The following is a 16201-nucleotide window of genomic DNA, read 5'->3' as shown; positions in this document are numbered from 1 at the left end:
AACTATTACATAATTAGAGTCATTTGCGATTCTTTCGTTACCCTTTTTGACAAAAATGATTTCACAATCGTGTAGATGTCAAGGGATTAGAAACTGATAGTCCCTATACGTATAAATTGAAAAGAGCTCTTTGTATTCATGTAAATTTTGAATAATTGGGGGGTTTTTTTTTCATTTTTTCCTAATTAATTTACACGTGCAATGCGTTTGAACAGATAACTAAACATGCACACTAAAATGATTCTTGTTAGTAAACCAGTAACGAGTTCCCATGCTAACTTTTTACTTTGCTTCTTGCATGCGTTATCCCTTATGCTTTATGAGATGAGATGAACCTCTCTGACTCTCTCTCTCTCTCTCCCCCCCACCTTCAGTCAAAACTTAAAATTATTTTAATTCTTTTCCCTCAATCAATTATTATTTATATATAGATACATACATAGTAGCATACATATATTTTAAGGAGGAGCAATTTAATTCTTTACTTATTATTACAACAACTGTTCACCATAGGGTCGGTCAGAGTCGCAGTACTCACCTCTCTGTCCGAGAAACTCTTATCTCTCTCTCTCTCTATTCTCTCATTTCGCATTTCTTTCTCTTCGCAAAATCAAAGAAACTTCCCACTTCGCTCATCCCCTCATCGGAAGACTTTTAATTTTTAAGCAACTCTCTCTTTCTTTCTTATTCTCAAGGAAAATATATGTTTTCTGGTTAAAAAGAAGAAAAAGAGAGAAAAAATGGATAGTCCGAATAGTAATACCCATGAAATTAGAGGTCTTTCTCCATGCAACAGTGGTAGAAGAAGAAACGGCAGGGATACAAACTCGCCCGAGTTTGAGTTTTGGATGGTCCGAAACCCGAGTTTTCCTCAACCAAATCTCCTCTCAGCTGATGAACTCTTCGTTGATGGAGTCCTCCTCCCTCTTCACCTTCTTCCAAACAAATCGTCTGACCCGAACGCGCATCCAGATCCTGGGCCCTTAGACAAAGAACCCGGTGAAGAAGAAGAAGAAGCTGAAGCTGGGCCAGAGTTGAGACATGTAACGGCCGAGTTGACTAATGGGCTGACCTCATCCAAGCGTTGGAAGGACATTTTCAAAAGAAGTGACAAGAAGAATGTTATCAATACAAAGAACGTAGAAGACAAAGAGAAGAGGAGGGAGAAGAAATGTCAAGGCGGGGCGAGCTCAGCTGAGTTGAATATCAATATCTGGCCTTTTTCAAGGAGCAGATCCGCCGGAAATAGTGTCGCTCGACCCAGGATGGTATCCGGAGCTCCTGCAACGCGGAAGGTGAGTAGTGCACCTTGTTCGAGGAGTAATTCGGCTGGTGAGTCAAAGTCAAGGAAGTGGCCTAGCAGTCCGGGTCGGGCCGGGGTTCATTTGGGTCGGAGCAGCCCTATTTGGCAAGTCAAGCGTGGTGCGGGTGGTGGTTCCGGTTCGGGTTTAGCGAAGAGCTCCTCCGAGCCTGGGGTCCGGAGCGGTGAAAAAGTGGGCAACAAAAAAGATGCAAGAAGTAAATTGTTGGGTAATAATGGGAGTAGTAATAATAATAGTAACAAAGGTAGGGTTTTGAACTTGAACGTGAATGTGCCCATGTGTATTGGTTACAGGCATCATTTGAGTTGTAGGAGTGACGAAAATAGTGCAATTGGTGTAAGCAGTAACAGGAGCAGCAGCAGCAGCAGCAGTGGAAATGTTGGCAACAAGAATGTTGCAAATAGTGGTAGTAGTAATCTCTTCAATTTGCGCAGCCTCTTCACCAAGAAGGTTTATTATGCTTATTCTTATCATTATTAATGTGTGGATTAGTGAGACCCGTGTTGAAGGAGTTTGATTTTCGTGTTAATTTATTGTTCTATTTGTATAATCTAAATGTTTTGTGTAAACATAGGGTTAGTTTTACCTTCAATGACATGTAATTACACTACTATTAACCGGCCAAAAAGGAAAAGTCTGTACCCTTTGGTATTATTTTATAGAAAGGTATTAAAATTTGTTTTGAAAGTTTGTTCAAACTTTTTGAATTTTCTCTCTGTCTTTTTCTCTCTTAAATGGTGGATCTCTAAGGATTAAGGAGGTATGCTTTGCTGTGCTCTTTTGACCCTTGAATTCATGTGGCTTTGTTTCTTGGCATGCCTACGGAAGGACTCGTGATTGTAATTTATTTGAAATAACATAATGGTCCAAATGCGCGGACACCTACACACAGTACGTGATACGTCGCATCTTTTATTGGCTCTCATCCACATCGAGTCTAACGTTGCACGCTCCATTTGCAATTCAATTGTTCGAGGAATTTTGCCTCTTCCACCCGTTTCTTGAGTTTTGTGGGTTGAGTTGTGTCATTGTACTTGTGGACCCAAATAATTTCTGACAATTTGTAAGTTGATTAATTTTTCAAAATATATCATAAAAATTTAGAGGAGAAACCGACGAGGTTGAGCATCACAAAACCCTCTTTTTGATTTGAAGAGTTTTTTTTTTTAGCATTAAATATTTTAAAAGATATTTCAACTAAATTTTTTTTATATAAAATATATTTCGCACTCTTTAATATGGTTGAAAGGATTTTTTTTCTCTTTTGTTAATATTTTAGAACTTTTTTATCAAAGAGAGAAAACAATTATAATTACTACTATTTTTCTTTTCTTAAAAAAAAATCAGCTATTTCACGGTATTTTTTTATCCTATTAAATATCATTAAACTCATATGAAAGAGAGAAAACAATTATAATTACTACTATTTTTCTTTTCTTTAAAAAAAATCAGCTATTTCACGGTATTTTTTTTATCCTATTAAATATCATTAAACTCATATGTATCTCACTGTAAATTTTTTTCTTCAAATTGTTATATCTTTTCAAGTAATTTTATAATTAAAATTATATGTTTAATATATTAATTACTAGTTGTTTTTTTAATTAACATGCATTACACTAAAAGTAGACAGTTATAAAAGCACATCAATAAAGTTACGAAAAGATAAACACATTTAAAGCTTAATAATAATATGAGATTTAAATTCAACACAAAATTTTTTTTTTGTGTATTAAACCATCTGGTATACGAAGATAATATTGAGTCTCAACTAATTCAGATTTGAGCTGGGTAGGACCACTAGGGCGGCAAAACTCTCCCAATAAATATTTAACACAGCTGCATTCCCAAGCATCGAACCGAAAACTTTGGTTAAGTTAGAACAACCTCATACCAGTTGATTTACACGCTTGTTGGTAACACAAAATTACTTATTAATTGGTATTAGTCCTAATCTTATCCAAATGATCAATAAATACTTTATACTCAAACTCCATTCTATATTAGTTACATTATTATCTATTAAAAATTGAGGATTCTAATAAAACAAAAGAACGTATGTCGATAATCGAGTAAGGAATTAATTTTGTTCTTCTAGTGAAAGCATTAGATTAAAGAGATCAGATTTTTCCTAACATTCAATGTGAAAACAAAAATTATTAATTTGTCCTTAATTTTGTTCTTCTAGTGAAAGCATTAGATTAAAGAGATCAGATTTTTCCTAACATTCAATGTGAAAACAAAAATTATTAATTTGTGTCTGTGCATAGATTGGTGGGTCTAAAGTGTGTGAAATAGGGTATATGTATATGAGAAGTTTCCTTCACTCAAACATTTTAAATTAATTAAAAAAGTAACTTAATTTTCTTTCCATTTATCGCCTAGATTGAGTAAATCTAATAAATGAAAATTTAAATCATCTTTTTAGTCCACATTTTTAAGTTAAAAAGAACGACCGTATTTATATTTTTATACTATATCACGAGGTAAGTGGCCACCTAGAAAAGCGGGGAACAAAAAAAATTGGAGCATCTGCCTGTCGAAAAAGTCTTTTAGATATAAGAAAGGAAAATGTTTGATGCTCAAAGTGATGACGTGGCAATATTACCAGCAGTGGCGCGCACAAAAGAAAGAAAGAAAGGGTTGCTCTGGTAAAAGCAGCACAATTATCTTTTGACGAAGCAAATGGTGGAGCCGGAGGTCCGAGCCGGATCAAATCGGAGCGCAACCAAAGAAGAGAACCGTCAGAGGTACACCGATCATGCCCGAGGTTTATCCAGCACACGTGATGAAGAATTTGAAAAGCGCTCTGACCCGGATTGCTGCGACTCGGTTGGTGGCTCGAGTCACTCTGAGCGCTTAGCTGATACGTCAGCGAGTTTCCGAACCTTTTGCGAGTCGCTGCTGAGAAAGGAACTCGCCGAGCTGGAGATGATCAAATCGAGGGAGGCACTGCGGTGCGAGGCGGAGAAAAGGAGAATGGAATCAGAGGCTGAGATGACTCGGATGATGATGCACACTCAATTGCAGATCGCGTCGTTTGTTGAGGGGATGAATTCGAGTCGAAAGAGAAAGCGCGCTGAAGAAGACGAATCACGAGTTTCTCAGAGGTAAAATTCCTGATCTTTCTATGTGGTTAACTCCTGAATCAGTCGATTCTTGGTTTCAATTGGTTCACTGAGTTAGGTGATTTTGTCTTACGTCTGATGCAGGGAAGGAGCTTTGCTGCTTAGCATGCTCCAAAGCAACTTTATCCTTTGAAGTTCACACTTCACAGCGGCGCTCATTGTGTAATCCTATCATATAGGATATTCTTTTTAAATGTTTGTACTCTTATTATTGTATGGGTATTTAAGTAATAATCCTCATGCGAATAATTCAAATAAATTTTAATTTCCACTACTTGAATTTTATAAATAAAATGTTACTAATACGCAGGTGGAAATAGTTTTCCCTCCTGCGTATTCTAAAACTTTCCACGGCCCACCTCACCGCATCCAAGTTGCGAGAGATAAATTGAACAAGTACAGCCGTCCCCTGTTGGGATGTACTATTAAACCAGGCTCAAATCTTTTTATCAACACGAGTGTTTTATATCAAAAATCAACACAAATTTTCTTCCCATTTCAATATGAATATTACCACTTTACTTTATTCATATTTATGAAAAAGGCCAAAAAACCCCTTATCGGATTCTCACAAAATAAAAGCCATGCCTCATGAAATCTCTCATTTTAGGTTTTATCAGCGAACAAGGGCGCAATACATTGAGAATAATCAAGCTTCTACAATTCTTCTAAGAATTTTTTTTTTTTTTTAAAGATAGAACTCTTTATAATTGTTAATTTTCTTATAGATCCCCTATTTTCTTATCGGATGTTAATAGGCAAATCTAAATGCATTTTGAGATCTCCCTCTCCATAATGGGGAAATGCACAAGGACCGCTTACTCTAATTCCCTATCTAATATACTTTTGCTGTCCTCAACATAAATCCAACGGCTGTTTCTTTGTGCGGTGGTTGTTGATATTCTGGTGGCTTTGTTCTGCTGCATCAAGCAGAGACCTCCGCCTGTTTGTAGCACTCTCAATGTATTCTTGTAGAGGTGGAAGACAAGCCTGTTCTCCATCCTTAGTGATTTGCCCTCGAATTATCTACCAAAGCCATGAATGTTGTTTCATATAAGTAAATACCACAACGACTATTAAAATACCACCAGAGACGAAAGTTACCTTTGATGCCCATGATCGCTCTGCTTGTTGACACACATCCCTAATATCTCTTCCCGACATTCTGCTTTCAGCAAGTGCCAATGAGAGACAGCAATAAGATGCCAATCTTATGATAGAAAGTCAGGGCGATAATGGGTTGGTGTTAAAGGTTTTATTATATGCCATAGATATATATAGATTACATACTCCTCTGTAGCAGTGGCTAATTCGGCCAGTTCAGCTTTTGTTAGGTGCTTTGCATACTGAGCTGCTATTTCCTGACGATTCTCATGATCCGGTAGGCCAAAGGTAATCATTGAATCAAACCGACTGAGAAAGTAAAAAAAAGCATCAGTAAGAAAACTCCCATCTGAACCCTTTGGTACAACTGCCTTTCTGCAGGAAAATGTGTGAGAATACTACCTTATTAAAGCAGGATCAAGGTCTTGCTTTCTATTTGTTGCAGCAATCACCACCACCTTTTTATCCTGTTCGAATCCATCAATCTGCAGAAATGAAAGAATATCACCCAAAGCAGTGTCACCGACACAAACTATGTCATTGCCGATACATCCACACGCAATCAGTACAATAAACAAATACATAAGCATTCTTAGTCTAGCGACAAATCAAAGATTTACTTCAGCAATGCTATGGCAGGCAGAGAAACTGAAAATATGTAAAAGTACAACCAACAGGATAAAATACGTCAAGACAGGCAATATGGACATATATGACAGGCAATTTAGAAAGCTCATTATCTGGGGCATAAAACCAAGTGAAATCCTAGCTTTACCTGTCTCAACAACACGGACAAAATTCTTCGGGTAGCTTCATGCATTTCACTATCACGAGCAACAGCAAAAGAATCAACCTGAAATGGAGACGAAGAATGGAAGAAGGTTATCATCTGGGAGCTCCATTTTGGAATATTAGTTATGAAGCAGAGAATAAATTGCTTGGACAAAACGAAGGTGAGCATATTTGCATCAGTTACCTCGTCCAGGAAAATAATAGCTCCGTTTGGAAGCTCATTGGCAAGAGAAAACACTTTCCCCAATAGCCGCTCACTTTCACCGTAGTATTTTGACATGACAACCTCCAGTGGCACATACATCAATGGAACACCCTGCCAAGGCATGGCACCCTAAAATCAAGACAGATTCAAGCAGAAAGTAATACGATGTGATTCACTTTATTGACCATGATTGCATGAATAATGTTCATATTCTCCACAATTGATATTATCATGTGACCCTTAACTTCTTATGTATGTAAAATCTTCAATTATATTTGGGTCAGTCAAAATGTGGTGAAGAAAAAAAATGTTTTTTTGCACATAATCATAAAATTTGAGTTAAAAATATGACATGCAGGCTAAAGTAAATATCCAGTTCCCAATAAATGCCTAGCATGCTCACCGCTTGATTAGCAATAACACGAGCACATGATGTCTTCCCTGTACCTGAAATTTAACATGCACTACAAGTAAATCCCCACATGCTATCAACTAACCAAACTAGAAGCTGAATATCAAACTAAAAAGACCCAACCAGTATAAAAGTGATTAGACGAAGTAAGAATATTGACAGCATATGAGGAAAGTACTCTTGATACAATACTTTGTAGAAACAAATTTTTATAGTTAATCAATACAAACTTTAAGCGATACACTTGAGGAACTTATTCGGTATTAAAAGGCAAACCTGGTGGACCTTCAAAGAGCACAGCCCTAGGTCTATTCGACTCAAACTTACACCGAGTTCCACGAGCAATATCATCATATACTTCAGGGCTTTGAAGAGACAACAATATAGTGTCTTCTATTTCTCTGCAAAACAAGCAGTTAAAAGCCATCCATCATATTGCCAAAGTCTGAAACATTTAAAACGCTGAGAAGCTTATTAAAAGAATCAAATTACTACAAAATTCCAGTAAACTTTTAGTCAATATAAACAACTTCCCTGTAAACCCAACTAAACACTCATGAACGGTAAAATTAACGATCATTCTTGTGCACAACTACTGTTGAATTTAAATTGATAATAATTTGGGAAAAAAGAACAAAAATTCTTGACATCTTCAAGCCGTTTGCCAATCCATACACAAATCCTCAAACACTGAATTATTAAAATTCTTCATCAAGTTTGCTTTCTGAGGTAGCAAATGGATTGACTGACATTTGATAGTAAAAGAAGCAAAAAGAGATAAACTGGGCACTAGAGCTCTATATACCTCTTCTGCTGATCATAACCAGCAATATTTTCCCACGAAATCTCACTTTTTGAGGTGTTCAATTGGGGTTCATCAAGTCCATATATTCTGACTCCCATGGACTCAAGAGCGGCTACTGTTTTGTCTGCCCGTGGCTTTTGTGTAATACCTTCCTTTGGTTTTCTTTCCAAAGTTCTATTTTGACCAAACCTTCTACCGGCTAATTGTAAAACAGACACCAAAGCATCAAGCTCTTCAGAAGTTAAGCTCCCTTTCTTTATGAACTCAATTTCCTGAATATAAGTGCACCCATATGTAAATAAAAATTGTCTGCTTGTAAATTGTCCTTGCTGACAATAAACAAGAAGACATATAAAGTACTTCAAATGACAATGATATATGAAATACTATAAGTCTAGAAATCTAACTGGTTTATCTGAGGTAATGAGTGAACGAAATATGAGGATGCATAGATCTCCTTCACGTGCATTCATGTCTCCTGATTGGGCTCGATCCCCTCCACTTTCATTCTGTTTTTCAGGAGGCTTCAGTGTCAATTGCCAAGCAACTGCACTGAATTAGCACAAACAAACAAAGAAATTTAGAGCACGTTAAACATTGACAATTACAACAAAGAAATCCGACATTAGGCATACACAAATTTGTGCGCTACAAAACCAAGGATGATAAACAACAACTTAAGACAGAATAAATAATGTTTTCCATTAACCTGTCCCAAGCGCGCAATCCCATATCCGAACCACCACCATGCTCTTCAACCTTCAGTCCAAGATGCGAGACAAGGTTTGCAATCAATTGTGGAATTTCACATGCAGGAGGTACTTGAAACTTAATGGTGACCTTCAGATCAAAACACCTCAATTAGAGTTACATTTGCAGTATTATAATCGAATTACACCACAGACTGAAGCAGACACAACAATAATAGACAGAAACATCAAGGAAATAGATGGCAGCATGCCAATAAAGGCAATGAGCTTCATAGGATTTCCACACTGAGAATTTAAGAATGTCCATACAGTGCGTAATCCATTGGAACACAAAAAAATTAGGTAGCTTTCGCATACTAAGATATACACTGATTAATAACTTCTAGCAGAGAATAAAAATATTGTCTTCAATAATGAGAAGAATGAGGGTGTGAAGCCAAGAAAAACATGGGCACTAACCTTCTGGCCCTTGACAGCAACAGTAAACGTGGGACAAGAACCATAGTGCATTCCTTTCCTTTTAAGCAACTCTTCAATTCGCTGCCGTTCTTTCTTTGCAATTTCCTCCAAGTTCTCATAACTTGAAGAAGATTCCGATGGCAATGAAGGTTTAGCAGTGCCAGCACCCTGCAGAAAAGCAAATTTTCAAAAGTAAATGAACTCAACAAAATGAAATTTCAATGCAATGTACACTGAAAAATTATCCACATAATGATCTTAGGAGTTATGCGAACCTGATCACCATCAGCATAGGCAATATTGAGTGCCCCAACACCAAAGAGCCCAGCTAAGATAGCTGGATGAATAGAACTAGGTCCTGGTGTATCATCCAGCAGTTTCGGCCGCTGAATTTCTGATGCACTGAAACGAATTTGCTGCTCCAAAGATCCTGCATGAATCACTAATATAACTAGAACCTTCTCTACAATATGGTGTGCGCATGCATCACTTTTGCAATTACAAACCGTTTTTCTTATAATCACTACAACTGGCATTTGATGCCAAAGCATTTTTGTTTATTTCAGTCAAGCAATATAAATTAGTAAACATTTCTGTTTGAAAGCGTTTGTGATGAACTAGAAACTCTGAAACGCAAAAAAAGAAATTCTGCAACTAAGTGAGCTAACCAAACTATTCATTTAAAAGAAAAAAAGGTTAGCAAACCAAAAGAAACTGTTCGTATATTAGATCGAAAAGCAAATTCAAAACAAACATTCAAACTTCAAAGTAATTGCGACAATTCAAACAAATAAATATAAAAATATTATAAAGAAAATTATAGCTCGCAACTAGTAACAAATGCGATAAGCTCACTTACGATGGGGGAGACGGCGAGGCTGCCCACGTGGCGAAGCACGCGAAGCAGTTAGGACACGCCACACCGAAGCTGTCTTCGCCAGCCTCCGCAAAGACGCCATCAGAGATTTTTTTTTTATTTTTCTCTCTCAATATATGAGAGTGAAATTTTTGTAAATTTCAGTATTTGTGTCTGTACAATCCTGGCCCGAGTTGTTTTTGGGTTGGAGTTGGAGCAAATTTGCGTGCCAAATTGAGTCGGTGGTTCACTGGTTCTACAACTTTATTTTAGACTGTATTTTTAATTACTGATTATAAATCAATTGTTCGGTAACTTCCAGTTAATTTTACAAATGAACACCTAACGCCATGTTTAATATATGATAAATTTTAAATTATTGTCATAAAAAAATATAATTATAAAATAAAAATTAAGAGTATATAATAAACATAATTATTAAATAATAATTTTAATAAAAATTTAATATGTTATAATTTTTTTAATAAATCAATTTAGCTTTCAAGCCAAAACAATCTGTGTTTATTAAATGGATCATGTTTGGATTAGTATAAATTTAATATGATACAAAGTTGACACGACAAAAATACAACTCAACAACCTATTTTGTTAGCTCTAATTATAGTCATCATTTGAATGATATAATAATAACTATATTAGTTATGAAATTTATTATTTAGTAAATGAGTGATACATATAGTTGAGATACAAATAAAAATATCCTACGATGTACTTAATCCGCAAAATTGGTGAACACTTATTCACTTCATCCTTAGATAAGGGGATTATTCTTTAACTTAGTTTAAGGCAATTGGAATACTATTATAAGTTAAGTTGAATCATTCAACATATCCCAATGTACAATCTCATTATATAAGAATAATAAAAATGTTCTAAAATTCAAATTTTTAAAAATTACATTTGCATATGAATTTTTAATGAGTTGGCCCATTAACAACCTGATTTGACAGAGATCAATCTAATAATTATTTTTATTATGTGAGTTTGTGTCATGTATAATTGTTTTATGGGTTATGTGAATTTTTACCCGACCGTATAACTGTCAAATTGTGTGTAAAAATGAAAGGTAATGATGTTGGGTTCAAGGTAAGGATATAACGAGTAGAGCAGGCAAAACAAGTCACCAAATTATGTTTATGTTGTGTTAAATTTAAGCAGACTTAAACAAGATTCAGTTAATAATTATGTCAAAATATTAAAACTTTACCCGACATGATGAGTAAATAAGTAATCAAATAACTCGATTAATATCTATATATTTAATAATATTTACATTAAACATTTGCACTTATCTATATGTATACGTATATATAATATTATTATCGATATTATAAAATATACATGCTACCAATATTTTATATATTTACACAATTAAAATTCTAAACATGTATAAAATTTTATAAATAAAATACCATGTATATGTTCAACTTACCTAACATATACATACGTGTGTTGTGTGTGTATAAAAAAAGAAGAAGAGAGAATCATGTTTAATATTTGAGTTTTGATGATAAGAATTTACAAATTAAATTAAAATAAAAAATATAATCGCGCTATTAATCGGGTAAATAAATAAAAAACTTTAATCTTAAATCGACACGAAAAAAATTGTGTCAACTAAATCAATTTTTTTAATAATCATGTTAAATTTGACAATTTATATTTATTTATTAATATTATATTCTTATCTAAAAATGAGGTCCGGTAAATTTTGTAAGTTCTAATAACGTGGTGCTATAGAGCAAATGTTCATGGATGAAAAAGGAGTTTACCCGTGATATAAAACTCCGAAATTTGTCTTAATAAAAGTTAAAAAAAATTATCTAAAAAGAAAATATCTTTAGCACTCGCTCAAAACCGAAAGAGACGCGCTGTAGAGAGAGTAACCCAACATTTCTTTATATAATAGATTCCCGCATAAAAAACTCAACTGATTATCATCTCTCCTTTTCGAGTTTGAAGCAGAAAAAACTTCCAATCCATGGCGTCACGTGACAAAAAACCAGCAAAACCATCAAGCAGTCGGGCCGGCGGTATACGCACGCTCTCCGATCTGAACCGGCGGTCGGGACCCGACTCCGACTCAGACGATGATGCACCTCAAGAGTATTACACTGGTGGCGAGAAGAGGTCCATTTCTTCTAAATCTCCCTCTCGTTTTCGCTGAAGCTATCATAGTTTATCCAATTTTCGCTATTTTTTAGTCAAATTTAATTTAATAATGTTAATTTTCTATGCTTGTTTGTCCTTTTTTTATGTTGTACTGTTCTTAGTTTGTTTGGTTAGGGAAAGAGGGTGTTTTTCATGCAACTGCTTTTAACTCTATGAATTACATAAGATCATTTCGTGTGCACCCAGCAGTGTTAGGTTAGGAATAGGATCGTGTGATAGCTTGCTTTGGACAAACCTAACATGTTTTAAATAAATTTAAAACATTAGTGTCCTTGGAGGAAATTAATCGGGTAATTTGGAATTGTCAAGATTCAAACCTGAAACCCCAGGTCATATGCTGGAGCTAATTTAGGGTTATAAGTGGGGTTAAATCTTATTTTGTTGAATAATTTTACTGTTCAAGGGGGGCCCTCATTGCTCTTGACTGTTTCATTTTGTTTAATAGGACTTCAACAAGATGCTATATACTTGAATAATTCCTACATATGATTGATGAACGGCTGATTTAGACATTGTTTGCAACCTAAGGCTTTTACTGTTGCTCTACATGCCAGCCCTTGATAGTCCTGGTTTCGAGTATTCGCAAGGAATTAGTTCTTAGCGTGATTGGCCAAGTCTGTATGTTCTGGTACATATATGTTCGTGGCTCTAATTTGGGTAGTGGTTTTTTACATTTATTTTGTTTCTGAGTTTAAACATGCACTTTTGTATATTGTAGGTTTTTTTTTTTTTAAATTATGTGAGTGTCTTATATTTTTAATTTTGCAGTGGTATGCTTGTCCAAGATCCTTCCAAGGGCGATCCTAATGATGTGGATGCGATTTTCAATCAGGCTAAGGAACTGGGAGCTGTAGAAGGGCCGCTTGAGCATCTCAGTCCATCTTCAAGCTCAAGAAGCTTTACTGGAACTGCTAGATTACTCTCGGGGGAAACTGTACCGTCTGCACCTCAGCAGCCTGAGCCCATTGTTCATAACATTGTTTTCTGGGCCAATGGTTTCACTGTTAATGATGGTCCCTTGAGGAGGTTGGATGATCCTGAAAATGCATCTTTCTTAGAGGTAATGACCTTAATGTCTCACTGCTATATGCAGACATAAAATTACAAACAAGGAGAGAGATTGTATTGTCTTGCTGGACTTGTCAATATGTGGTTTCTATCCTTCTGCAGATAGTCAAAACTTGTGCCCAGTTTCAACATTTCTTCTGAAGGACATGTTGGATTCTTTTGTGTTTGCTTTTCAAAGTATTAATTGTGTTTTAGTGGTGATATTGTGCTTATGAGGTGGTTGCATCCATTTGCAGAGCATCAAAAAGTCTGAGTGTCCAAAAGAGCTAGAGCCTGCTGATAAAAGGTCCTCAGTTCATGTCAATCTGATAAGGAGGGATGTGAAATGCCCTGTAAGTCTAATTTTCTTTGTTTTGTACTAGCCTTATGTTTGCAGTGGGCCGTGGCCCTGCAAATTGGTTTCAATGTAATATGGATCTTGTTGGAAACTGGTAAACCATCATTCTTAATGTTTATATTTTTGCAGGAACCAGAGAAGCACCATGTTCCATTTCAGGGTGTTGGAAGAACACTGGGTAGCAGCAGTACTGCAGCTTCTGAACCAACTGTTGATTCCACCCCGGTCAACACTGCTTCCTCCTCTTCTGAGGGTCTGGTTGTTGATGAAAACCTTCCGTCGACATCAGTTCAGATCAGGTTGGCGGACGGAACCCGCTTGATAGCACACTTCAATCTTCACCACACAATCAGCGACATTCATTCCTTCATTGATGCATCTAGGCCTGGGACTGCTAGGAACTATCAGCTGCAGATGATGGGATTTCCTCCAAAAGTTCTCGCTGATCGAACTCAGACCATAGAGCAGGCGGGCCTTGCCAATTCGGTGGTTATCCAGAAATTCTGAGCAAGCACTCTGCTCTTCAAACGCTCTCAGTTGCCTATTATTAACTGAAAATATTTTATTGCACTTTAAAAAAAGAAAAAGAGTCTCTCCATTTACTTGTATGTAGAGAGAGATTAGGTTTTTGTAGACGACACCTTGGTAATGGATGGGTTGATTCGAGTGATTAGCAGTCTCTATGTTTTTGTTTTTAGTACCATGATCTGTCTTCAAAATGTTTACAGTGATTTTTCTTTGCATCTTTTCCCATATGTTTTAAACCCACATTTGTCGATATGATTTTCACAGCAGGACATCTATTTATGATCATTCATTCGAGATTCACGTACGCGCAATGTGCAGGTGATTATGCTTGTGAATTAAATTTTATTCAGTCTTTTGCACTCTCTATTTGGAATCGTTTTAAGCATTCAGTAGAATCGAACCTCCTCGTCATCAATCTTGGTTGACACACTTGAACCCATGGATAGAGCGAGCCGATTAAAACTGAAGTTGCCTTTCCCTCCTAGGCTAACCAATGTAGTGAACTGGTGGAACACCTAACGACGTCCTAATTTGACAGCTATGATTCGACATTTTAGTGTTTATTTACTGTGAAATAAAAAATTTTAATCTCTCAATGTTAAGCTTGATTAACACCCTGTTGGTATCCACTGTTCCCGTCCTTTGCGATTGTGAGATTGTCAGGATCATGAAAGTTTAATTCCAGAAAAATTAAAATGATGAGTTAATAGATTGTCGTGGATGTTGAAAGAAATTAATACTGAATTATTTAAAGGTAAAAATCATATGGCTGTTATTTAAGGTAGTAGAAAGTAAAACTTGGAATTTTAAATTTGATTGCTTGGTGTAAGGGGTAATTAGTAGAATCAAATAGCTCTAGTACTAGTAGAAGCGAAGCTATCAAATGGGGGTTAGCGGTAAAAGAAGAGGCAAGGTTAACAGCGTTCATTATTGAAACAGATTGCTGTGAAGTGGTCGGTCTAGCCAACAACAGAATTAGCAGCAGAATAGAGATCTTTTAGTCTATTTCATAGATTCAAAAAGGCGAAAGAGACTTTCTTAACGTGTTCTAAGTTCTTGTAATGACCCTGCTTACTCTTTTTCTTTTACTAAAAGAGCTTTGAGAAGCTGTGAATCAATCATATGGTTGGATGACTTCCCAGCCGATGTAACGTGTCTTTTTTCTCATATCAATGAATGAAATGATTATTTTCTTATTGAGGGGGAAAAAAAAATAAATTCACCCAAAATATATATCTTATTTTATCACTAAATGTTACTTGTGAAACTATCAAAATATCCCTGGATCATATGGGAGAAATATACTTTAGATCATCTTAAAATTTGATTTTACTACTTTAACCTATTTTTAAAATATAATTTTAATTTCTTATTTCATCGCCCGTATTAAAATATCAATTTTTAAAAGACATTTCAATTAGCATGATTACACATTTAAATTTGGCAGATCAAAGATAAATGAAGAAATAAACCATGTTTCTATTTCCTGGTTATCGGAATATTTATTTGAATCGTCTAATTAGGTGATAACTGACTTCTTCTAACCCTGTATTAAATGCTTAAATAAAATCAGAAACTACAGAGAGTAAAATTTGAGGCATACTCAACAGCAAAACACTTCACAATAAGCACTGGCTTTGGTATGCCACAGCCTACAGATCCTCCTTATTTCATATACAAGTGAGAAGTTGGTTTATGAACGCCTGGGAGTTATTTTGAAATATTGTTTCATGATACTGATGACTGTCAACAGTTCAGAGAGATGAATATTATTGTGATATGCATTACTTTTTAATTATTAATTTTTTTTTTTTTTTAGTTGGACTTGTTATGTAATTATTGAATATCAATAAATCTTTCGGATCAAAGCCATCTAAGTTTCCATTGATTTTATGATCTTGTGTATAGATTGTGTTTGCCATCAAGGGAACGAAGGAATCGAGCTTAGTCATCTCAATTGATGGTGGCACTTGCATCGCATGGGCATGGATGATTAGATGGCACTACAAAAAGCAGCATGCATATTGTCGGCCAAGGCATCCACTATTTTGTATTAACTGCCCCCATGTACTCTACGATTTTACTTCGCCATATGCATGGTTTGGTTTCTGTGCTCACCATGATACATGCTTCATTAACAAAAATCATACATTTATCATTTTCTTTTAAAAGAGAAGCTTCATTAGTCAACGGTCAATTTTGACCAAAATTACAAAGCAAGCTGGATTAGGCATACGTATACAAATAAAAAGCTGCTTATGAGAATAAATTACGCGTATGCT

The 16201-nt window shown here is 35.6% G+C and overlaps 3 protein-coding genes across 3 annotated transcripts; 2 read left to right on the top strand and 1 right to left on the bottom strand.

The window, feature by feature from the left end:
• The first annotated feature begins 357 nt into the window (after positions 1-357).
• On the top strand, positions 358-4447 carry LOC102612916 (uncharacterized). The gene is made up of 3 exons (XM_052435010.1): positions 358-1797; positions 1897-1970; positions 3981-4447. Exons 1-3 carry the CDS (start codon positions 741-743, stop codon positions 4434-4436), a joined length of 1587 nt encoding a protein of 528 aa, XP_052290970.1. The 5' UTR covers positions 358-740; the 3' UTR covers positions 4437-4447.
• Positions 4448-4946: 499 nt separating this feature from the next.
• Positions 4947-10071, bottom strand: LOC102613509 (uncharacterized). Its single transcript, XM_006467308.3, has 14 exons — positions 9797-10071; positions 9213-9367; positions 8938-9105; positions 8478-8608; positions 8176-8320; positions 7769-8040; positions 7240-7364; positions 6955-6998; positions 6531-6662; positions 6330-6407; positions 5957-6039; positions 5741-5863; positions 5555-5615; positions 4947-5476 (listed from the first exon to the last, which is right to left on the bottom strand). The coding sequence occupies exons 1-14, from the start codon at positions 9894-9896 to the stop codon at positions 5306-5308; spliced, it is 1788 nt and encodes a 595-aa protein (XP_006467371.1). The 5' UTR covers positions 9897-10071; the 3' UTR covers positions 4947-5305.
• Positions 10072-11680: 1609 nt separating this feature from the next.
• LOC102613799 (plant UBX domain-containing protein 4) lies at positions 11681-14169 on the top strand. Its single transcript, XM_006467309.4, has 4 exons — positions 11681-11944; positions 12755-13046; positions 13291-13386; positions 13521-14169. The coding sequence occupies exons 1-4, from the start codon at positions 11796-11798 to the stop codon at positions 13896-13898; spliced, it is 915 nt and encodes a 304-aa protein (XP_006467372.1). The 5' UTR covers positions 11681-11795; the 3' UTR covers positions 13899-14169.
• The last annotated feature ends 2032 nt before the right edge of the window (positions 14170-16201 follow it).

Source organism: Citrus sinensis, chromosome 2, assembly GCF_022201045.2.
Source record: "Citrus sinensis cultivar Valencia sweet orange chromosome 2, DVS_A1.0, whole genome shotgun sequence".
Taxonomy (NCBI): Eukaryota; Viridiplantae; Streptophyta; class Magnoliopsida; order Sapindales; family Rutaceae; genus Citrus; species Citrus sinensis.
This window is presented reverse-complemented; position numbering and strand designations above follow the sequence as displayed.